Here is a 24,488-nt window from a genome sequence, read left to right on the forward strand (position 1 = left end):
AATGACGGACTTTTTTAATGAGGAAAGCTGACGTTTCAAAGTATCTTAAACTCTCTTTTTGCCGTTTATTTTATAAAAAATAGTTCTGATTAATTCTCATCAATCTTTTTTTTTTTTCCATCAATCTTTTTTTTGGAGTATCTGAAATGCTTCTTTTTAAAGATTTTATTTATTTATTTGACAGAGAGAGAGATACAGTGAGAGAGGGCACACAAGCAGGGGGAAGTGGCAGGCAGAGGGAGAAGCAGGCTTCCCGTTGAGCAGGGAGCCCAACACGGGGCTCGATCCCAGGACCGCGGGATCATGACCTGAGCCGAAGGCAGACGCTTAACGACTGAGCCACCCATGCACCCCTGAAATGCTTCTTGAATTCCAATGAATAAATGAGTATTTGGTGAATATTGATTTAATAAAAGTGTCTCAATTAAATATCCTAACATTTAAGTTATTGTGGTTTATGTGTAGATTACAAAGTGGTGAGATCTTATGTTTTTGACCAGTCTAAACACTATTAAACTTTCTTGCTACCCTTTAAAAATAGGAAGAAGGCAGAAATAAAATATCAAAAAATTGAATCCAGGAGGAGTTATGAAATTTATGACATTTCTAAATCTTACTAAAAACTATGAAGGGGGGGTGCCTGGGTCACTCAGGTGGTTGAGCATCTGACTCCAGATTTCAGCTCAGGTCACAATCTCAGAGTTGCGAGATCAAGCCCTGAGTCGGGCTCCCTGCTCAGCGTAGAGTCTGCTTGAAATTCTCTCTCCCTCTCCTTTTGCCCCTCTCCCCACTCACACACATGCACACTTTCTCTCTCTAAAATAAATAAATAAATAAATAAATAAATAAATAAATAAATAAATAAATAAAATCTTTAAAAAACTATGAAAGCACATGGAAATAGAAGAATATGAAGTACCACCTTCTTTAAAATCTCTAAATGCCATCCCTCATAACAAAGAATATAGAATTTATCTCCCTAATCACACAGACTGGTTACGGTTTTCAGTACTAGATCACACACAAACTTCTCAGAGAAAGCTATTATAAACAAGGAATTATCAGTATTGCTCTATTCACCACCAATACCCACTATTCGTGAACCAAATGTGATCACTATATCCACTAGTGCATACGTAGTCCAAAGAAATGTCAGGAATGACTGTGGATCACTAGTTATAAATAGAAGTTGCCCATGTGCTTCCCTGTCCTGACTCATTTGATTCGAACAACAAGCCTGTGAGATGGGAAACTACTATTTTTCCTCATTTAGACATGAAGAGACTGAGGCAAAGGGAGGTAGTCCCTTGTAAAAGGTCACAGAGCTAAAATCAGGCAAACCCTGAACACTGTTGACCCCGGAGCCCAGTCTTCGTCACAGATGACATGGCTTCCACCTTCAGGAAGTTTGCTTTTTATGAAACAGGAAGTTGACACATGAGCAGGTGATACATATTACATGCGGAACTGAAACAGGATATACACTACAGAAGTTTAGGATCTGGACAGTGTTGCTGGCTGAGTGATTAGCAAAACAGAAACATTCCATTTACATTCTAGGGTAGGATTCTGAAAGGTCGAAATGAAGGGTTGGAGCCTTCCAAGCAGAGGAATGATACGAGGGCAGACAGATGCAAGGCACATTTTTCAGAATGGCATTAATTGGACTGAAGGGAGAGAGAGGGCATGGAGAGGGCAGTGGTCATTAAGGCAGGAAAAGAAAGTGGATCCAAAATGTAGAAAGTCTTTCATTCAAAGCTAAGAAAACAACTGTCAAACTTTCAGCATCTGAGGACCACTCAGTGTATGTTTTATGGTGGGCACACATGTGGATCACCAACTTTAGATAAATTAATATCAAAAAAGACAATCTACAATTTTAAATGTATAGAATAAACAATATTTAGGATCACTAATAATATGCATGCTTATTCACATTGTTCTACAAGAAGATATTATTTGCAATCTTTTACCAGGCTATACCCAGCTTAATGATGGATAGCTTGATCTGTTTGGGCCACTTACATAGCCAGCTACTTTAACTTCTCACTCTTGATAGTTACTCAATAAAATATTTTAACTCCTATTTTTAGGTCACTGAGAAAAACAGAAGATTTTGTGGATCTGCCAGAGATTTCTGGATATTTTGATAAAAGATGGACATTGAATGGTGGGCTGTTCTTCTTTTAGCATAAAATCCAATAGCATCTCAACCAACATGTCCAACCCCCAAAACTGGAAGTTTGAATGTTTCAACTTGGGATATACATTCTTAATATACTTACTTGTATGTGGTTCTAGAAACAAGTTTTTTAAACTATGCTAAAGAACTTACATGTGCAGGGGCACAGTTGGTTAAGCTTCTGACTCTTGGTTTCAGCTCAGATCATGATCTCAGGGTCGTGGGATCAAGCCCCATGTCAGGCTCTGCACTGGGTGTGGAGCCCGCTTAAGATTCTCTCTCTCTCTCCTTCTCCCTCTGCCCCCCCACTCATGCTGTCTCTCTCTAAAATAAATAAATAAATAATTTTTTTTAAAAAAAGAACTCACATGTGTATTGTGAGTATACAAAAAAAACATACTTATAAATATATATATATATATATATATATATATATTTTTTTTTTTAAGCAACAATCAAGGACTGGGGACACATCAAACTCTTGGCTCAGGTCTTTGCATTGCAGTCCAATTTGTAAAAGACATTCTAATATTCTTTCCCAAGATCATTATATTTTGACTCTTAGGAGATAAATTCAGGTAGGCGGTATGCTAGTAAGTGTTTAATATGTTGTTCTCTGGGGAGGGTGCAGGGAGGAGCCCTGCTTTGTAGCACTGGTCAATTCCTGTGGTGTAAGTGCTCCCCCGGTGGCAGATTTCAAGCTCCCAATTTGATAGTGCTGAGTTGGGAAGAGCTGCTGACAGTGGGCTCCCACAAGCCAGCAGGTTATTGACCACAGCTCAGATGAGCTACTTGAGCAATGCAGCTAGAATCATATTGCAGTTACAAATTTCTCACTTACAGCCTCGGGTATGAAAAATGCATTTTTTCCCCTAACTCAATCTAATTTTCTCTCTTGAGTTTCTATTCTGTCTAATGTAGAAAATCAATCTAATCATTTCTGAGGATCTCGGGCCAGTTCATGGATTACTCAGTCGATTCAGGATTTTATTTCTGTCACCTTTGGCTTCCAGATGCTTACTGGGGTCTGCTTCCCTTTGTGCCAGCCCTGGGAGCAGGGGACAGGAAGACACATGCAGTCATACATCCCTTCTGTTGTCACCTGCTAAGGGTTGGTCAGGACCTGCTTTATCACAGCATTTGGACATTTTTCCTCCCATCCCAGGTGTGACCTTTTGCCCACACCCACCTCTCCACTCCCTACCTCCTACATTCGTTCTTGGCACCCATGGTAGCTCCCGGGTCTGCCATCTGGGGCCGCAATGGGGTCTCTGCCACACTACCACGTCTACACTGCAGCAACAGAGTGATCTGGTGACTTGTCTTGGGTGGGCAGGCTCCCCTCCATCACCCACTCTATTCACAGCCTTCACATGCAGATACCTGAACGTGAATGAAGGGTTCTGTGACATTTCTGACTGTGGACTTAATCTCAGGCAGGACTTCAGGGAAAACGAGTCTTCACACTTGTTTGCTCATGTCCGACCCTCTTCCTACTTTTCCAAACCTTCCTCCTCTCTTCCCCTCAGTGGGATACAGGGCAAAGGAATTCCTTCGGGCTGCTCATTTCTCCTTCAGATCTTTTATATTCTAGACCTCAAAGGTACCCACTTAGCTATGTTCCCAAGGTGTGCAGTGACCCCCTTTCCTTAAGCCTTGGATGATATGTGCCTCTCTGAGCTGGGAGAGGAGCTGAAGGACCGGGGGGGGGGGGGGGTCCTATCCATTTCTGCTCCCCAAATCATCCCCCACACAGAAATATCTCTGAAGGAATTATGATTGCCATTAAAAATGCCTTTATGTCTTCCTTCATTACAGGAATTTATGGGCTCACCTTTCTTAACATTAACCAGTGTGCTTTAATGCAGAAGTTACTGCCCACTTGTTTGCACAGTACAGTGAAAAGAACTCCCTACCCCCCACTTCCCAGTGGCCACAGCTTGGTAAGATTGTAACACTCAGACCTGCTCCTGTCTGCCAACCATCTTCCGTGAATGAAGCCCCTCCTGTCTATCCACTGCCACTCAATCCAGCCCCACTGCCTTCTCCAGTCTGCAACATGGCACACCAGATGACCCCGAACAGGAGCAAAAACTGTTTTCTCCCATAGTATGGGTCACCAAGGCGAACCAGACTGAAGGACTGATGAGTGAAAGCAGGATTAAAACTTAGAAATCAAAGTAGTTCTTACATGGAAGAAAGCAGGAGTCGGCTAGCATTTTCTCAGAATAGTTACTCTTCCACATTTAGAGCCACTAAAAAAAATACAGGTTTTGACAGTGTCTTTTGATAGAGGAATTCTGCAAACAGCTTATTCTACTTTGCTCCCCATCATATCAATAATGAGATGGTTTTTTGGTTTTTTGTTTTGTTTTGTTTTGGTTCTTTTGCTATAAGGAGTGCAACTTGGATGCATATGTAGTTCTGTTTTTTCCATTACAGAAAAAATTCATAACATTCAGATTAGAAACACTAGTTTATTTCCTTGTTATAATGTGTAACTCTCTGTTGATATTCTCTAGTTGAGACATTATTCTCATTTCTTTTGGCTCCTTGAGCATACTTAAGAGAGTTGATTTAAAGTCTTTGTCTACTAGATCCAGTATCTCTGCTTTTCTATCCAGTGCTTTCCTTATTTAGATGCTTGTATGAAATCACCACATTCCAATATTCACTTATCCCAGCTTATGTGTTTTATTCTTTGTACTAAAATCATGGTCGTTCCTTATGTTTATGAAATTGTTCAAATTTCTATTTCTTACTTTATTCCATTTATACTTTTATGCATCAATGAGCTCTTTATGTGTTTGTGCTAATCATAGAATTAATACCATGTAGTATTTATTAGGTTTATTTAGATTAAATAATTAGATTTGTAGAACAAATACAAGCAAGAACACACAAATTAAGCAAAGATGGGTTAGTTAAGGGAAACTATACTCTGTTAGTAAATAGTAGACAATTCATAGATTATCTTACTATTTAACCTGAAAAAAGTTTGAATATTTTTTTCTTCTTTCCTTAAAACTACCAAATTATCTGCTCAACCACTGCAGAGTATTAGCTGGACTTTAGAAAGCACATTCAGAAACATCCATATGTGCAATGAAGGTGGGGTTGAAAACTTTAAACAGGGAAAAACAAGGTCACAACTGCACTTGAACATTTATTTTTATTGAGGAAAGCCTCAAAATTGCATGAGCAGTTATGGGTCTATTAAAATAACCTTGGTTAGAAATCCAAAAACTGCACAAGGGTAGTAGCAATGGAAACTAAAAAAAAAAAAAAAAGAAGAATAGAATAGACAGATTGCAAACCATGCATCCACAAACAGAACTTATTATCTTCGGGAGGAGGAATCAGGGGAGAAATAAAAGGTGATTCTAAGAATGTTAAGCCATGGTGATTAAGATAACCACCAGGAACCAGAAAAGAAAAATAATTACAAGCAGAGCTGGTTTGGAGGTGATATATTTAACTTAAGATATGTTGAGCTTTTCTGAAAAGACAAGACATCTCGTAGGCAGCTGGAAAATTCCAGCAGGCAGTTGAAAATACAAGAAAGGAGATTGTTGGACATGTTTCTCCTCCAGCACAAATGTGGGAATTGTCTGCACAGGCCTCCTCCTGAGGCCCTGACAGTGGACCAGCTTGTTCTAGGAGGGCATGCACAATGCCAAGGTCAAGGAAGAAGCTTTGGAAAAACCCACATAAACATTCTCATTTTGGCACAGAGTCTCTGATCCTGTTTTTCATTTTTATACGGTCAGATATTTTTATATAGTCTATTAAATCAGTTATATTTTATATGGCCAATTATATAGTCCATCTTACATGTGTCCCTTTTATTTTCTATTGTTAATATTCATTACATGTCAACTTTTTTTAAAAAGGTAAAAAAGATAAGAGAAAACATAACAATCCTCAAACCACTTAAAGAGGATTTGGGGCTAGCTTTCTACTTAAATTATTAGACCTTTAAGGACCTGACAATTCCCACTGAGGGAGAAAATCTTTGATATAAAGTCCTATTTGAGAAGAAACAGAGAAAGCCTTACAAAATCATGTCATTTTTCCAGATCTTTTCTCATGGAATTACATCTGCAGGGCAGTCTTCAAAGGGGTTACATTTAAAAATCAAATGAGATAATTTATAGGAACAGGTTTTAAATTACAGATCATTAGACAGACGATGATAATGATAGACAGACACAGAATATATGAAGTGATGTCAGCAACATGGCAGAACAGGAAGTCTCCTGCTCATATGCCCCCAGAGCAACAATAATTTGGCAGCCCTCCATGGACAAAAGTGCCTTCATGGGAGCCCTGGGACCCAGCCACAGGCCAGGAGCAATTCTGCCCTCCCAGGGTCCCACCGGGAGACACACCCGACTGCACCCGTGGAGGCAGGCCCTCCAATTTCCATTGGGAAGAAGATCCTGAAACAGCTCTGTAACTGGGCTCTGGCCCCTCCCAGCTGCTCCTGGAGCAGTTCTGCCAATGTGGAGACTGGGCCAGCCCCTCACTGCCAGATCAGGAAGCAGTCCTGCCGGTCCTCCAGGAGCCTGCCCCCAGAGGTCGCCCTCAAACCTCAGTCTGACTGTGGATCTTGAAGGGGTCCTGTCAGCTGCAGTTCGGAAGCAGTCCTGCCCACTCAGGCACATGGAGGGAGACACACCCACTCACGCCTCCAGACGTAGGCTTGCCTACTTTGATCCTAGTAGACCCCGAAGTGGCCCCATGATTTGGCTCCAGCCCCTCTTAGCCACAGTCCTTGAGTAGTCCTGCCCACCCAGAAGTCGGGCAGGAGACATGTTCTTCCATGCCCTTGAAAGCTGGCCTGCAGACCTTGGTCCAAGCTGTGGACCATTTGAATCAGTTCCAGGCCCTCTCAGACACAGTCTGGGACCAATCCTGCCTGCCCAGGGACCTGTCCTGTGATGCTCCTTCAAATGCAAACTACAAGGCAAGGTTATACAGATCACAAAAAATCAGATAGACATGATACCACCAAAGGACACTAATAAACTTCCAGCAACTGACCCCAAAGAAATGAAGATCTACAAACTGCCTAACAAAGAATTCAAAATAATCATCAGAAAGAAGCTCAATGAGATACAAGACAACACAGACAATGAAACAAAATCAGAAAAACAGTGTATGAATAAAATGAGAAGTTTAACACTTCTGAGCAGCCTTATTGAGATGGATCTCAGAACTTTCCACCCTGAGGACATTTTATCCATCCCTTTTTTGTCCGCTATTGCTCAAGATTAGCCTCACAGGCAGGTACTACTCCCCATACTCCACTATCAGAATTATAATACCCCATGGATTCTCTGGGAGCATCAAGGTTGCCATGGGCAGGAAGTTTCAGGTAAGTGGTACAATCCCAAAGGAGGCCCTTTTACACCTGTTGGAAGCTGGACTCACTCCTTACCTCACTGGCTGGAGAAAAAGGTGTGGCTGAGAGGATCTAAGTGTCACCCAAGACGTGTCCAACAGATTACGGCACATTTTTAATGACCATAGTCTCTAATAAGAATGGATACAATCAAGATAAAAAGCTTTTGCACAGCAAAAGAAACAGTCAACAAAACCAAAAGGTAACCGACAGAATGGGAGAAGATATTTGCAAATGGCATATCAGATAAAGGGCTAGTATCCAAAATCTATAAAGAACTTAGCAAACTCAACACACAAAGAACCAATGATCCAATCAAGAAATGGGCAGAAGACATGAACAGACATTTTTCCAAAGAAGACATCCAAATGGCCAACAGACACCTGAAAAAGTGCTCAACATCTCTCGGCATCAGGGAAATCCAAATCAAAACCTCAATGAGATACCACCTCACACCAGTCAGAATGCCTAAAACTAACAAGTCAGGAAATGACAGATGTTGGCGGGGATGCGGAGAAAGGGGAACCCTCCTACACTGCTGGTGGGAATGCAAGCTGGTTCAGCCACTCTGGAAAACAGTATGGAGGTTCTTCAAAAAGTTGAAAATAGAGCTACCCTATGATCCAGCAATTGCACTACTGGGTATTTACCCCAAAGATACAAATGTAGGGATCCGAAGGGGTATGTGCACCCGATGTTTATAGCAACAATGTCCACAATAGCCAAACTGTGGAAAGAGCCAAGATGTCCATCGACAGATGAATGGATAAAGAAGACGTGGTATATATATACAATGGGATATTATGCAGCCATCAAGAGGAATGAAATCTTGCCATTTGCAACGACGTGGATAGAACTGGAGGGTGTTATGCTGAGCGAAATAAGTCAATCAGAGGAAGACATGTATCATATGACCTCAATGATATGAGGAATTCTTAATCTCAGGAAACAAACTGAGGGTTGCTGGAGTGGTGGGGGGTGGGAGGGATGGGGTGGCTGGGTGATAGACATTGGGGAGGGTATGTGCTATGGTGAGCGCTGTGAAGTGTGCAAGACTGTTGAATCATAGATCTGTACCTCTGAAACAAAAAATACATTATATGTTAAAAAATTAAAAAAAAGAAGAAGAAGAAGATAGCAGGAGGGGAAGAATGAAGGGGCGGAAATCAGAGAGGGAGACAAACCATGAGAGACTATGGACTCTGAGAAACAAACTGAGGGTTCTAGAGGGGAGGGGGGTGGGTAGATAGGTTAGCCTGGTGATGGGTATTAAAGAGGGCACGTTCTGCATGGAGCACTGGGTGTTATATGCAAACAATGAATCATGGAACACTACATCAAAAACAATGATGTAATGTATGGTGATTAACATAACATAATAAAAAAATTTTTTTAAAAAGTGGATACAAAAAAAAAAAAAAGATGGTTTTCTACTGCTGGCTATCCTCACACTTCTGTGCAATCCCCTCCTGGGGAAGATGCTTGGGATTCTTATGTACTGTATCAGAATAGAAGGCTCCAGGCCCCTGCTTTCACTGTTTCTTTGGTGATGCAACCCACCCGGCTTGCAGAGTACATGTGCCTTCCAGCCAAGAGCGTGCATTCTCATTCTGAGGCTCAGTCCCAGTCCCTCCACACATATATGCTAACATTTTGTTTGGAGTATTTTGCATTTATATTCATGAGAGAGAGTGGCTTTTAATTTTCCTTTCTTATTTGTCCTTGACAGGGTTTGGCATCAAGGTTATGCTGGCCTCACAGAATGAGTTGGGAAGTATTTTGACTTTTTTTCTGTCCTCTGGAAGAGAATGTACAAGATTAGAGTTTTATCTTCCTTAAAAGTATCTGGGAGAATTCACATATGAAGGCATTTTCACCTGGAGTTTTCTCCGTTGGAGCATGTGAATTATGGATTCACTATCTTTAACAGACAGAGAGATATTTAAATTGTCCATTTTATTTCTTGGGCACAAGTTTTTAGGTTGTGTTTTTCGAATAATTTTTTTCAATTCATTTAAATTTTCACCATGATTAGCAGAAAGTTTGTTGAAATATCCTCTTGTTATATTTTTGTCTTATTGATTGTATTGCATGTTTTCTATTTCATTAATTAATGCACTTTTCTTTTTTCCTTTCCCTTTTCCTTACTTTGGTTTAATCTGTCATTTTTTAAGAATTTCCTCGGGAAATTGAAGAAGTAGGCAATGGATGGATCATTAATATTTAGCCTGCCTTCTTTTGTAATATGTGCAAGTAAGGCTATCAGTTTGGACTAAGCTGCATCTCAATTTTGACCTACAGTATTTGGTTATCACTGAATTAAAATGTGGCCTAATCTCCACTGAGATTTCTTTTTAGAAGGTACATTAATTAAATTCCACACCTTTCTAGGTTTTTACCTTTTTCTTAATTATTGATTTCTAGCTTAATGCAACTACACCCAAGGGACTTATTCTGTAGGATTTAAATCCTTTGAGATTTGTTCAAACAATTTTTATGGCCCAGAATAAGTTTAAGTAAATATTTAAAGGTACATTGGATAAGAATGTGTATTCTGTAGTTGTTGGGGGCAGCGTTTTATACAACCTACCCTACCCATTATATAAATATAAATTACACATTTACATATTTTGTCAAATTTGTTAACTTTGCTGTTAAAATCTTCTGTACTTTCATTGTTTTTTGCCTACTTCTTTAATAAGATACAGAGAAGCAGTTAAAACCCACTCACTCTGGTTGTGTTTCAATTTGTATTGTCTGTTTCTCCTATTGTTTCTGTCCATTCTTCTTTATATATTTGGAATCTCTGTAATTTGGTGCAGAAAATGTCAGGCTCACTATACACTATTTCCTTTTTCTCCAGGATCTTTGCCCCTTGAAGGCCTGGCTATCTTGGGTTTTTATCAGATATCTTCAAGCAGTTAACACTTTCTGGTTGGTTTATTAGTTTATAGAAATGCAGCAGTTACAGACTGAATGTGTCTCCCCAAAATTCATAGCTGAAGTCCTAATCCCCAATATGATGGTATTTGGTGCCTTTTAGAAGTATTTAGGTTTGGATTAGTGGGCCCCTCATGATGGGATTAGTGCCCTTTTAAGAAGAAGAAGACAGAGAGATGTGCTCTCCACACAAACACATCAAGGAAAGGCTGCATGAGCACACAGCAAGAAGGTGGCTGTCTGCTAGCCAAAGCAGGCTCTCACCAGGAACTGAATCTGCCACCATCTTGATCTCAGACTTCCCAGCCGCCAGAACTGCAAGAAATAAATGTCTATCATTTAAGACCTCTATGGTATTTTGTTACTGCAGCCCAAGTTGCCTAAGACATTAACTTTCCCAACTGATCATACATCGAGCCACCCTGCTAGACTCAGTTCCTTTACCATGAGGTAGGACAACATCTTAGGTACAATTTGATCATCTAGAATTTCCTGGGGGTCAGGCTGTGTGTGGGACTTGACTTGTAATTGTTGGTTTCTTTGCCTTCCTCACTCTGCTTTCTCCCTCACCTCCCTCACTGTTTTCTCCTGGTAGGTATCCCCTAATAAACCACTGGCACCTTATCATTGCCCAGGGCGTGCTTCTGGGAGAATCCACCTAACACAAAACGTGATTACTTAACTTATGGTTTTCTCTGACCCCAAAGAAATGAAGATTTGCAAACTGCCTAAGGTTCATGTGAAATTTTCCTACCCGGCACTCTGAAAAGTATTAGATAGACACAAAGAAAGGTATGTTATGTATTAATGATAGTTTTAAATTTTATGAATGTATTTTAATTGACCAAATTTGAGCCATTGTATCAATTTCAGTAGGGATCATATCTGTAACTTGAATTCCTAGATTTTATGGCAGTTTAAGACATTTCCTAAGCCAGGAGCATGTTGCGTCTTCTCATTCAAGGGGACAGAGAAGAACAATCTGCCTTGACGTACCCTTATTGAAGGGCCTTCAATTTTACTCACTCACATGCTTTGAAAAAATCTCCATTATTAGAGTAAGTTGGAAAGAAAAGATATCACCTATAGAGTAACTGTACAAATAAAAAGAGCGTATTGTCATAGAGTTTAGAGATCCTGGAATTCAACCCCATTTCATTTCCCTAAGGCGACTCACAGTTTAGTATTATGATCTAGTTTTTGTGTTGCCAAAACCAGATTTTTTATCACGATAGATTGCTTAGGATTGGCTACTTGGCACATTCACTCAGATTACATTATCAGATTGATTTAGAGCTGCAGGAAGTGTGCTACAGGGAAGACAAAGACGATAAAGAGAAGACAGAGGGAAGAACAGGACTCTGGCAGGAGAAATGAGAAGATAATGGAACATACCCTTAAGGAAGGAGCCCAGAAGGGAGGGCAACACCCGAAGTAAAGAGAGAGCCGAACAGCCAGGTGGACAATCACCTCTAGTGTTAAGTCAAGTGAATCAAAGAAGAGTGGAAGTGATTCCATATTAAGCACAGAAATGGCAGCAAACTCTCCTCTGCTTTAATGAACACAGGATACAGGTATATGGAGAAATAAGATGTAAATCTTCACTCATTTTTATTCCACCTTCTCAAGGCCAGCATACAAAATATAATCTATAAACACAGGTGACACACCACGTACCATAAACTTGATGTAGAACTTCATTTTCCAAACCTTTATCAAAATGTTAGTCTCTTTGGAAGTTCTTTTTTAACTTCATAAACCAATTTCCAATTGTTAAAAAAGTAAAATATTTTAAGTAAAATCATCAGATCACCCTAGTTCACAGGCTTTGACTAAGGATATAGAAGAATGTTTTATCCTTACTTCAAGCTAATAATGAACATATAAGATATAACTATAATTCCTGTTTCACTTTAAAGTTAATCAGGAAGAAATCAACTCTTCTACCAGAGTTATATGGAAGCCCAAATTTCCCTTTGTAATGTATGCATTTGGTCCTATGACGTTTGCTAAACTGCAGTTAATGAGCAGGACACACATTGAAACTGTTTAACATTCTCTTGGGACTGTGCTTTTCTTGTGGTCACCAGAGCCAAGATCATTATCAATAAAGCCAATACCATTTCAGCATCATCCCTATTCTTCCAATAGAAAATAAGGAAATTAAAGGGGTGTCTGGGTGGCGCAGTTGGTTAAGCATCCGACTTCTGATTTCAGCTCAGGTTGTGATCTCAGGGTCGTGGGATGGAGCCCCGCTTGGAATCCTCTTCAGGCTCTGCCCTCAGCCCCAAGTCTGCTTAGGATGCTCTCACCCTCTCCCACTGCCCCTTTCCCCTGCACAAGCATGCACATGCTTTCTCAAATAAGTAAATAAATCTTAAAATAAAAAGGAAAGAAAATTAGGAAATTAGTGCACAGTGGTTACATTTTTTTCCCATCCTTGAATGAGTAAGAGGTAACAGTGATTTAAACCCAAGAATGGTGAATTGGTCTCACATATGTCTAACACTGAAGTGTCTGCTTTTCACCTACAATTTTATGATCCACTGGAGAGAGAGAGTATGACCGTAGGTTAGCTAAGGTTCAAGTGTGTTAGAGAAGCTTGTGTTCTGTGACTACAGGGGTAACTCTCAGGGATCTGACTATTCAGGGATTTAGTTGGGTTTAAATGCTCTCATCTCACTGTTAAGAACTGTATATCTCCTAATCCCGGAGATAAGTTAGGGCAGGAGACAGAAGAATCAGGCAGAGCTGCAGGCACAGCCCGAATCAACATGGAGGTGTATGCCCCTTGCAATTTTGATAATTATTCAGGTGCCAAGGGCTTACTCAGGCACATCAGATTCTGGGTATAATGGGGAATCAGGTGCTATAGAAGCAAATAAACTGCTGGCATCTTTTGTTCTCTAACATGTACAAGAAAAGGCCATCCCTAACGCACCCAATCCGTGTTCTTCTCAGTCAGGAAGGTTGCCCACCCCATCTCTGGTCCTGGGGACATCTCAGGCACACTCCTGACCCACACCAACCGACGGTGCCAACGAGGCTCCCCTTTCCTTAGGCTTGAGTTTTTCCAGTGCTGTGCAAAATTCATCTCTTACTCTTTTCCTCATAAAGTATTGGTTATTAAGTGCATTAATGTTATCATTTTTTAAGTGTGATAATTATAAAAGATTTTATGCAATATGTTTAACCGCAAGAAACATTCACCTCATCTGTCCTCTTCAGCACTGACATGCATCATGCATACCTTGGGGATTTAGCTTTTGGGTTTTAATTTAGGCATAATAGTTGTATGTGAACAAGTACAATGATTTAGGGCAGTAAAAATCACCAAATAACTCTGTATAGAATATCATAATTATTCTCATTAGAAGTACATCCGAAAATGGGAGTTCTCTGTCAATTAACCAAATATGCTAATTTTTCTACAGACAGATGCTTGACAAATTCTATAGGCATGGGGAAAACATTGCTCCGCAAGCATTTAGAGTAGAAGGGTTTAGCTGCAGTTAAAAAAACTGACAGCAGGAAAATAAGAGACAAACATTCAACTTTCTAGCAAAATAGGATATATTTTGATCTTACAGAATAGATGAGAGAAAACTTGCAGTATTTTTCAGTTATGGAAGCAATCTGCCATATAAATAAACACATGTACATATATATGTTTGCACTCATACATATAAGTATTTTATTTTTGCAGTGCATAATAACTTTATTTACTGCTTTATTATTTTACATGTACACACAAGTATATCAGTTTGCAATAAACCATTTCCTAGGTTTCCCGAGTACATGAAAATAAAAACTGTCATTTGGACTACACTGCAGCATAAAGAACAGTTCTACTTATGTGGCTTCCTTATATTCTATCCTAAGAACACACTTGGACTATCAAATGGTGCACTAGAGCCTGTTTGAACTTGACATTGACAACAGTAACATTAGTTGCCCATTATAATTCAAACTACACGGAAACTGCAACAATATGGTATTACATAAGAGCAGAGAGAGGCTGAATTCCATTACCTAGCCAGTATTAGCAGTGATGGGTTTTTGTCTGTGTTGTTTACCGTTACATCTGGATTACACTTCTCTGAGCTATGAAATCTTTCAGGTTCAAATTGAGAGGCATCTTCCCCGTACAAACAAGTATGGAAAAGAAGTCATTTATTCGACGGCATTTGTACGAGCTTCCCAGGGCTGCTATCACTGAATATCACTAACTGGGCAGCTTAAAACAACAGAACTTATTCTCTCACAGTTCTGGAGGCTGGAAGTCCAAAATCATGGTGTCGGCAGGTCCATGCTCCTCCCTCTGGAGCTTTAGAGAAGACTCCTTCCCTGCCTCCTCCTAGCCTCTGGCAGTTGATAGCAATACAAACATTTCTTGGTTTGTAGCCATAGCGTTCCAATTTCTGCTTCCATTTCTACATCTTCCATTTCCACATGGCCTTCTTCTCTTGGTTTCTTCTGTCTCTGTGTGTCTCCAAATCTCATTCTCTTTAGAAGGCCTGATGTGGGGCGCCTGGGTGGCTCAGATGGTTGAGTGTCTGCCTTCGGCTCAGGTCATGATCCCAGGGTCCTGGGATCGAGTCCCGCATCGGGCTCCCTGCTCCTTGGGAGCCTGCTTCTCCCTCTGCCTCTCTCTCTCTCTCTGTCTCTCATGAATAGATAAATAAAATCTTTAAAAAAAAAAAGAAGGCCTGATGTGAAGTTCACCGGCCCTAGGCCAGTATGACCTAATCCCATGTGACCTTAACTTGATCATACTGCAGAGACCATATGTCCAAATACAGCCACATTCATAGGCAAGAACTTGAATACATCCTTTTGGGGGACACACACAACTCAACCCACAATAGCACTCCAGTGGTAAAATTAAATTAATATACCTTCAAAAAATGTTCATTTTTCTTCCTCCCTCCTGGTAGACTCATTACGTTCAATAGTATCTTTTCCTGGTCTCCTTCTCCCACCACGGGAATAACGGGGCCTCCTTATTTTTACAGTTAACCATGGCATTTACCTCACAGATGGAGAACAGCAGCTGGATGAGCTTGATTCTTTGTTTCCTGTTTGTCTGTTCTTTGGATCTAAGTTTTCTAGATTCCACAGGGAAGAGGTCACTCTATCTGTGTTTCTGGGATGCTTTGACCTTTATTTGTTGATTTGGTTTATTTATACATGACCTCCTGACTTAACTAAACACTCTTCCATAGCCTGATTTAAATATACGACAAGGAGGGGAACCTGGGTGGCTCAGTCAGTTAAGCAACTGCCTTTGGCTCGGGTCATGATCACAGGGTCCTGGGATCGAGTCCCGCATCAGGCTCCCTGATGAGCAGGGAGCCCGCTTGAGCAGGAAGCCCGCTTCTCTCTCTCCCTGTCTCCCATTCATGCTCTCTCTAGCTCTCTCTCTCTCAAATAAATAAAACCTTTAAAAATAAATAAACTACAAGAAATGTTGATAGTAGAAATAATATATAGCCTTTAATAAATCACTCAAAATCTGACATTCCTTTGTAAACACTTGATGTAATTAAGAGGAAAGAAAAAAGAAAAACTAAATAAAAAAGAAAAATGTAATCAAGTAGGTTGACAACCAACAAAAGATAATTAAAATGATCCTGTTTTGTTTCTCCATTTCATTAACATGCAAATGAGATTCATGAAGTTTGATATTGTGGTTCACCAAGAGCCATAGAAACGAATTAAGAATGAAAATGAGTCTCACTGATGGAGACTTCTGATGAGTCTCTAAATGAATGTAAAATATGATTCAATCCAATTAATAAGATATATATTTTGTGTGATTTATTGCATCTTAACAAATGAAATGAATAGTTGAATTAAATTTTGTATCCTTCCATGGGCCAAATCTTAGGAAAGCTCTTACTACTCAAATAGAGCCGTGGTATATGTAAAACCCTGCCCTACTTTGAAAAGGAATGTAGTAAGATGGAGACCTCACTGTAAGATCAGTGTTGTGATGTCAGCATTCTTGCTGGGAGAACCATGCGGGCAAGAGCTGGACTGGTCTCCAGAGGGGTTAGGAGAGCTCACTTGCCTATGGTCAATCAAGAATTCAGAACTGCAAATAGGAAGAGAGAGTCCAGTGTGACCATTAACCCTCACTACAAGGCAAATAAAAGTCAGACAAGCTGTGTCTACACAAATGCATTCAAGGCTCCTCCAATTCCCTATTTGATACAAGGATCTCCGTGCTTGCTCCCCTGATGCCTTCACACCCACAAACACACATAAGTGATTGTCTCAAATAAGAGGAGCTATCATTTTAAAATAAACTTAAATTTTAAGTTATGCTAAAGTGTTAGATATTTATCATGTGTACCAGATGGCAAAATACAGACAGACACACACATGTATGATCTACTTGTTACGTCCAATGTTCATCGTGCTCAGGCATTACAACAGTACCGAGGATAACATCAAGGAGAAAAATGAAAAGAAGTGGCTGACATATGGCATGCGAGAAGGGGATAATAAATGAGCAAATCACGGTTTCAATAATATATCATGTCGGTGTCTATTTTTTCATGGTTGCTAAAAATGTTTTCTGTGTTAGGATTGCCAAGCCTCTTTCCATAGAATGTAAGTGCAGATGGCTTTTGCCTTAGCGTATTATGGAAAGGGGCCACGATGATGCTGTCTGTAAGTGCACAGAGTTTTGAAATTCTCTCTTACTTCAATAGCAAGTTGCCTTTTAATTATCTGCACTTTCCTTTAAACATATTCAAGCAATCAAATACAACCTACCTAAGAGATTGTCAACAATACGAACTGAGTATTCCTAAAGGAGCATGAAACTTATTAAGTTCCCTTTCCTCCACAGGAGAGAAAATCATGTCACCTACATTGAGAATTAAACAAACTGAGGGATTCTTATTTTTAAATAACTAGCATCTTGAGTGAAATAAGTCAAACAGAGAAAGACATGTATCATATGACCTCACTGATATGAGGAATTCTTAATCTCAGGAAACAAACTGAGGGTTTCTGGAGTGGGGGGTGGGGTGGGAAGGATAGGCTGACTGGGTGATAGACACTGGGGAGGGTATGTGCTCTGGTAAGCGCTGTGAATTGTGCAAGACTGTTGAATCTCAGATCTGTACCTCTAAAACAAATAATGCAATATATGTTAAGGAAAAAAAAAAAGAAGAAGAAGATAGCAGGAGGGGAAGAATGAAGGGGGGTAATCGGAGGGGTGGACGAACCATGAGAGACGATGGACTCTGAAAAACAAACTGAGGGTTCTAGAGGGGAGGGGGGTGGGAGGATGGGTTAGCCTGGTGATGGGTATTGAGGAGGGCACGTTCTGCATGGAGCACTGGGTGTTATGCACAAACAATGAATCATGGAACACTACATCAAAAACTAATGATGTAACGTATGGGGATTAACATAACAATAAAAAAATTAAGAAAAAACAAAAACAAAGAAAAATGTCATAAAATAAATAAATAAATAAATAAATAGCATCTTTGAAAATTACTTCTTCTTGCAAGCTTCCTATTTAACTTGAAATAGAGAGTCAATTAAATTTTCATGGCTACTGTATACATCATGATTGTATATTGTTGTAGAAAGGTTTATTTTATAAGAGATACATAAAGCTCACCATACTGAAGGAATTCAGTTCCTTGGGTGCTGAAATGATGATACAGGATTTTAAAATAGGATGTGACCCTTTGCCATTCCAGAACCAGGCCTACAAGTCTTATACTTCCCATGAGTTCCAGCCATTTGCTGATTGAGACATGTACTTCCTTTCACAATATATCACTTATAATGATTTTATTACAAGAGAATGGAAAATTAATGAGATTCATCATGAGCCAATCAGAAGGAAAAAAGCAGACTTACCATCTCTTCGATTTAGCCTTGCAAATCCGGCACCATGACTGCTAGAAAGTTCAGATGAACTGCTGAATGATGCCTGAGACAAGGAAGACACCAGAGGCTCATCACAATCATCTGCCGAAAGGGAAAATCCACATTCAGGTTAGTACAGTGCTGACAGCTTTCTTGGAACCAACAGGTCAAATAAACAAACAAAACAAAAAATACCAGGATCTCTAACAATATGCCCACTGCTTATATGTGATTTTCTATTAGAGGTCTAATAAGTTCAGTAAGAAAAGGAAAAGAATTTAAAGACAAGAGAATATGAAAATAGGGAAGAAAATTTTCACAGAAATTATAAAATAATATAATATCTTGAGGTAGAAAAAAGGTTTCCCTAAGCAAGAAACAAAAATATGTAATCAGTATACTGAATTTATAAATAAATGTATATAAAGAAGGGTTTATAAATTAAACTATATTAAAATTAAGAAATTATGCTTCCCAAAAGACACGTAAAGAGAAACATCACCTGTGGAAAGTATGTGCAAAACAGCATATGATTAGTATTCCAAATTAAGGAAACTAAAATAAAATAAAGAAAAACAGGGGTGCCTGGGTGGCTCAGTTGGTTGAGCGTCCAAGTCTTGGTTTCAGCTCAGGTCATGATCTCATGGCTCGTGAGATCAAGCCCAGGGTCAGGCTCCACACTCAGGGGGGACTATGCTTGAAGATTCTTTCCCTCTGCCCCACCCCCAACTCACACGCACTCACTTTCTCCTCTAAAATAAATAAATCTTTTTTTAAAAATAAACGAAAATAAAAACTACCTTTATTTTTTTTTTAAGATTTTTTATTTATTTTTTGACAGAGAGAGACACAGCGAGAGAGGGAACACAAGCAGGGGGAGTGGGAGAGGGAGAAGCAGGCTTCCCACTGAGCAGGGAGCCCGATGCAGGGCTTCATTCCAGGACCCTCGGATCATGACCTGAGCCGAAGGCAGACACTTAATGACTGAGCTATCCAGGTGCCCCTAAAGACTACCTTTAAATCAGTTAGAAAACACACTTGGAAAAATAGCATAAGGGAGGACCAGAGAGCTCACAGAACAGAACCTATACAAACTGATGCTCTAACTCATCAGTAAAAAGAAGTGTAAATCAAGACTACAATTGGATACTATTTTACAGACAGTATAGTCACAAGATTTTAGAATTCTTACAACACCAGATCATCCACAGAATGTGGGCCAAGAGAAGCTCCAACAAGGGGCTAGTGGGAGTGTAAATTTGAGCACCTACTTTAAAAACCAATTTGTCATTGGCTTGTGCATTTTTCCGTACCCCGACATTCCTCAATTCCACTGATACATATGTCATCTTGGGCAGAGTATCCCTAGGATAAACCACCAGTCTCAAGGAGTTTGCCTTTCTAACCCAAGGCTGTGATAGAAATACTAGTATTTTCTCTGTCACATGAAAAGAGAAAAGTTGGGAAACACTGACCTAGAGAAACTCTTGCATTTGTGCACCAGGAGACGGGCAGTTTCCAGCAACACTGCTCATAATAGGAAAGAATCGTTCAAAACTCAAACATCCAATGACCAAAGAACAGATCAGTATCGTAGTACTCTTCACAATGGAATAATATACAGCAGTACAAAGGAAATAGACCAATGCACACCAAAGATAATGGTTGGATCTTAGACACAAAATTTTTAGTGAAAAAAAATCAAACTATAGAAGACCATATAATTAATTCATATTTGACAGTTTTGAGTATCTTAAAAATAAGCAAAGCTGGAGGAGGAGAGCAAGATGGTGGAGGTGTAGGAGACCTAAATTTTGTCTGGTCCCAGGAATTCAGCTAGATAGGGATCAAACCATTCTGAACACCTAGGAAAACTCAACAGGAGATCGAAGAAAAGAATAGCAGCAACTCTCTGAACTGAAAAGTGACCACTTTCTGGAAGGTAGGATGTGCGGAGAAGTGAATCCGAGGGGATATTCTAGAAGATAGATGGCAGGGGAGCGGGCCTCCCTCAGCCGCTACTGGCAAGTGATAGAGCAGCGGAGCAAAAAATCGGAACTTTTAGAAGTCCGCTCCACTGAGGGACGTCGCTCCAGTGGCTAAGTGGGGGGTGGAACCCTCGCTGGGACAGTGCGGTCTCAGGACACTTGGGGTCACAGGAAGACCAGGGGTGCTTGAGTGTGGCGGAGCTCCCAGGTATCAGAGCGGGGAAGCCGGCTGCAGAGACGGAGCCGAGGCGTGGGCTCTCAACTCGGGGTTGCCATAAACCATAGTCCATGGCACCGTCGTGCCACTGCTCCTCCAGCAGGGACCCAACAAGCGGCAGATCCAGGGAGACTCCCCTTCTTCCCCCAGAAGGAGCGGTGCTGGAGCGTACCGCAGGGATCTGCTGGGTTTGGAGACTCCACAGGGGTCGGGTGCCAGAGATAGAAACGCTTGGTCACAGGCCGGGTGAGCAAAGAGTGCGGCCAGAGACCGGGGAGATGGGAGTGACTGACTGCTTTTCTCTGGGGGCGCACTGAGGAGTGGGGCCCCAAGTTCTCGGCTCCTCCGGGGCGGAGATTGGGAAGCCGCCATTTTCAGTCTCGTCCTCCAAAGCTCTACCGAAAGCTTGCAGGGGACAAAAGCTCCCAAGAGCAAACCCGAGCAGATTACTTAGCCCAGACCAGCAAGGGCGGAGTAATTCCACCTCCTGCAAAGATATTTGGGAACCACGGCAAGGGGCCCCTCCCCAAGAAGATCAGCAAGAACCGCCAGTCAAGACCAAGTTTACCAATCAATGAGAACAGCAGAACTCCAGTGCTAGGGGAATACTGCACATAGAATTCATGGCTTTTTTACCATGATTCTTTAGTCTTTCAAAGTTAATTTTTTTAATTTTCTTTTTTTTTTTAATTTTTCTTTTTCCGTTTTTCAACCAACATCTTATCAATCCTTTTTTTAAAAATCTTTTTTATTTTTCATTTTTAGAGTCATATTGTATCCCTCCATAGTAGTTAACCTTATTTTTGGTGTATATATATATATATATATGTTATTCTCTCTTTAAAATTTAAAATTTTATGATACAGTTTCTTCTAACAGACCAAAATATACCCTAAATCTCTAGTGTATGGCTTTGTTCTAGTCTCCTGCCTGATCACATTCTCTCCTTTTTTTAATTCCTCTTCTTTCTTTTTTCAAGCAACTTTTTATCAATTCCTTTTATAAAATCTTTTATAATTTTCATCTTTGCAGTCATATTCCATCCCTTCATTGTATTTACCCTTATTTTTGTACATACGTAAGTTTTTCATTCTTTAAAATTTCGGGAGTCACTTTCTTCTAACAGACCAAAATATGCCCAAAATCTAGTGTGTGCCACTGATCTATGCACCAGCCTGATCATATTCGATCATATTCTGTTTTTTTAATCTTTTTCTTTTTTTTTTCTTTTTTCTATAATTCCCTTTCTTTTCCCCATTTCATGTCTCTTTTGATTTGTTTAGTGTATATTTTTCTGGGGTTGTTGTTACCCTGTTAGCATTTTGTTCTCTCATTCATCTATTCTCCTCTGAACAAAATGACAAGACAGAAAAAATCACCTCAAAAAAAAGAACAAGAGGCAGTACTGACGGCCAGGGACCTAATCAATACAGACATTAGTAAGATGTCAGAACTAGAGTTCAGAATGACGATTTTAAAGATACTACCTGGGCTTGAAAAAAGCAAGGAAGATTTAGAGAAACCCTTTCTGGAGAAATAAAAGAACTAAAATCTAACCAAGTCGAAATCAAAAAGCTATTAATGAGGTGCAATCATAAATGGAGGCTCTAAGTGCTAGGATAAATGAGGCAGAAGAGAGAATTAGTGATATAGAAGGCGAAATGATGGACAATAAAGAAGCTGAGAAAAAGAGAGATAAACAACTACTGGATCACGAGGGTAGAATTCTAGAGATAAGTGATACCATAAGACAAAACAATATTAGAATAATTGGGATCCCAGAAGAAGAGAGGAGCAGAAGGTATACTGCAGCAAATTACAGCAGAGAACTTCCGTAATTTGGGGAAGGAAACAGGCATCAAAATCCAGGAGGCACAGAGAACCCCTCTCAAAATCAATAAAAATACGTCAACACCCCAAAATCTAATAGTAAAACTTGTAAGTTTTACTTAAAACACCCCAACATCTAATAGTAAAACTTGTAAGCAGAGACAAAGAGAAAATCCTGAAAGCAGCTTGGGACAAGAGATATGTAACCTACAATGGTAGAAACATTAGATTGACAACAGACCTATCCACAGAGACCTGGCAGGCCAGAAAGGACTGGCAGGATATATTCAGAGCACTAAATGAGAAAAATATGCAGCCAAGAATACTATATCCAGCTAGGCTGTCATTGAAAATAGAAGGAGAGATAAAAAGCTTCCAGGACAAACAAAAACTAAAGGAATTTGCAAACACAAAACCAGCCCTACAAGAAATATTGAAAGGGGTCCTCTAAGCAAAGAGAGAGCCTAAAAGTAACATAGACCAGAAAGGAACACAGACGATATACAGTAACAGTCACCTTACAGGCAATACAATGGCACTAAATTCATATCTTTCAATAACTGCCCTGAATGTAAATGGGCTAAATGCCCCAATCAAAAGACACAGGCTATCAGATTGGATAAAAAAACAAGACCCATCGATATGCTGTCTGCAAGAGACTCATTTTAGACCCAAAGACACCCCAGATTGAAAGTGAAGAGGTGGAAAAATATTTACCATGCTAATGGACACCAAAGGAAAGCTAGGGTGGAAGTCCTTATATCAGACAAATTAGATTTTAAACCAAAGACTGTAATAAGAGATGAGGAAGGACACTATATCCTACTTAAAGGGTCTATCCAACAAGAAGATCTAACAATTGTAAATATCTATGCCCCTAATGTGGGAGCAGCCAATTATACAAGCCAATTAATAACAAAAGCAAACAAACACATCGACAACAATACAATAATAGTGGGGGACTTTAACACCCACCTCACTGAAATGGATGGACAGATCATCTAAGCAAAAGATCAACAAGGAAATAAAGGCTTTAAATGACACAGCGGACCAGATGGACTTCACAGATATATTCAGAACATTCCACCCCAAAGCAACAGAATACACAGTCTTCTCTAGTGCCCATGGAACATTCTCCAGAATAGATCACATCCTAGGTCACAAGTCAGGTCTCAACCGGTACCAAAAGATTGGGATCATTCCTGCATATTTTCAGACCACAGTGCTTTGAAACTAGAACTCAATCACAAGAGGAAAGTCAGAAAGAACTCAAATACATGGAGGCTAAAGAGCATCCTACTAAAGAATGAATGGGTCAACCAGGAAATTAAAGAAGAATTTTAAAAATCCACGGAAACAAATGAAAATGAAAACACAACTGTTCAAAATCTTTGGGATACAGCAAAGGCAGTCCTAAGAGGAAAGTATATAGCAATACAAGCCTTCCTCAAGAAACAAGAAAGGTCTCAAATACAGAACCTAACCCTACACCTAAAGGAGCTGGAGAAAGAACAGCAAATAAAGCCTAAACCCAGCAGGAGAAGAGAAATAAGAAAGATCAGAACAGAAATCAATGAAATAGAAACCAAAAGAACAGTAGAACAGATCAACGAAACTAGGAACTGGTTCTTTGAAAGAATTAACAAGATTGATAAACCCCTGGCCAGATTTATCAAAAAGCAAAGAGAAATGACCCAAATAAATAAAATCACAAATGAAAGAAGAGAGATCACACCCAACACCAAAGAAATACAAACAATTATGAGAACGTGTTATGAGCAACTCTATGCCAGCAAATTAGATAACCTGGAAGAAATGGATGCATTCCTAGAAATGTATCAACTACCAAAACTGAACCAGGAAGAAACAGAAAACCTGAACAGACCTATAACCACTAAGGAAATTGAAGCAGTCATCAAAAATCTCCCAACAAACAAAAGCCCAGGGCCAGATGGCTTCCCAGGGTAATTCTACCAAACATTTCAAGAAGAATTAATACCTATGCTTCTGAAACTGTTCCAAAAA

General features: G+C 39.9%; 1 protein-coding gene across 1 annotated transcript in view; it reads right to left on the bottom strand.

Annotated features, from left to right (window-relative positions):
* The window catches only part of CNTNAP4 (contactin associated protein family member 4), a 258,405-nt gene that overhangs the window by 196,538 nt on the left and 37,379 nt on the right, over positions 1–24,488 (bottom strand). The window contains exon 2 of the mRNA XM_064580174.1: positions 18,420–18,530. Within this exon, the coding sequence (XP_064436244.1) occupies positions 18,420–18,530 (111 nt within the window). The remainder of the gene's footprint in view (positions 1–18,419; positions 18,531–24,488) is intronic.

Source organism: Mirounga angustirostris, unplaced genomic scaffold (assembly GCF_029215605.1).
Source record: "Mirounga angustirostris isolate CCGP_5_RB_7025 unplaced genomic scaffold, mMirAng1.0.hap1 SCAF_16, whole genome shotgun sequence".
In the NCBI taxonomy this organism is placed as follows: Eukaryota; Metazoa; Chordata; class Mammalia; order Carnivora; family Phocidae; genus Mirounga; species Mirounga angustirostris.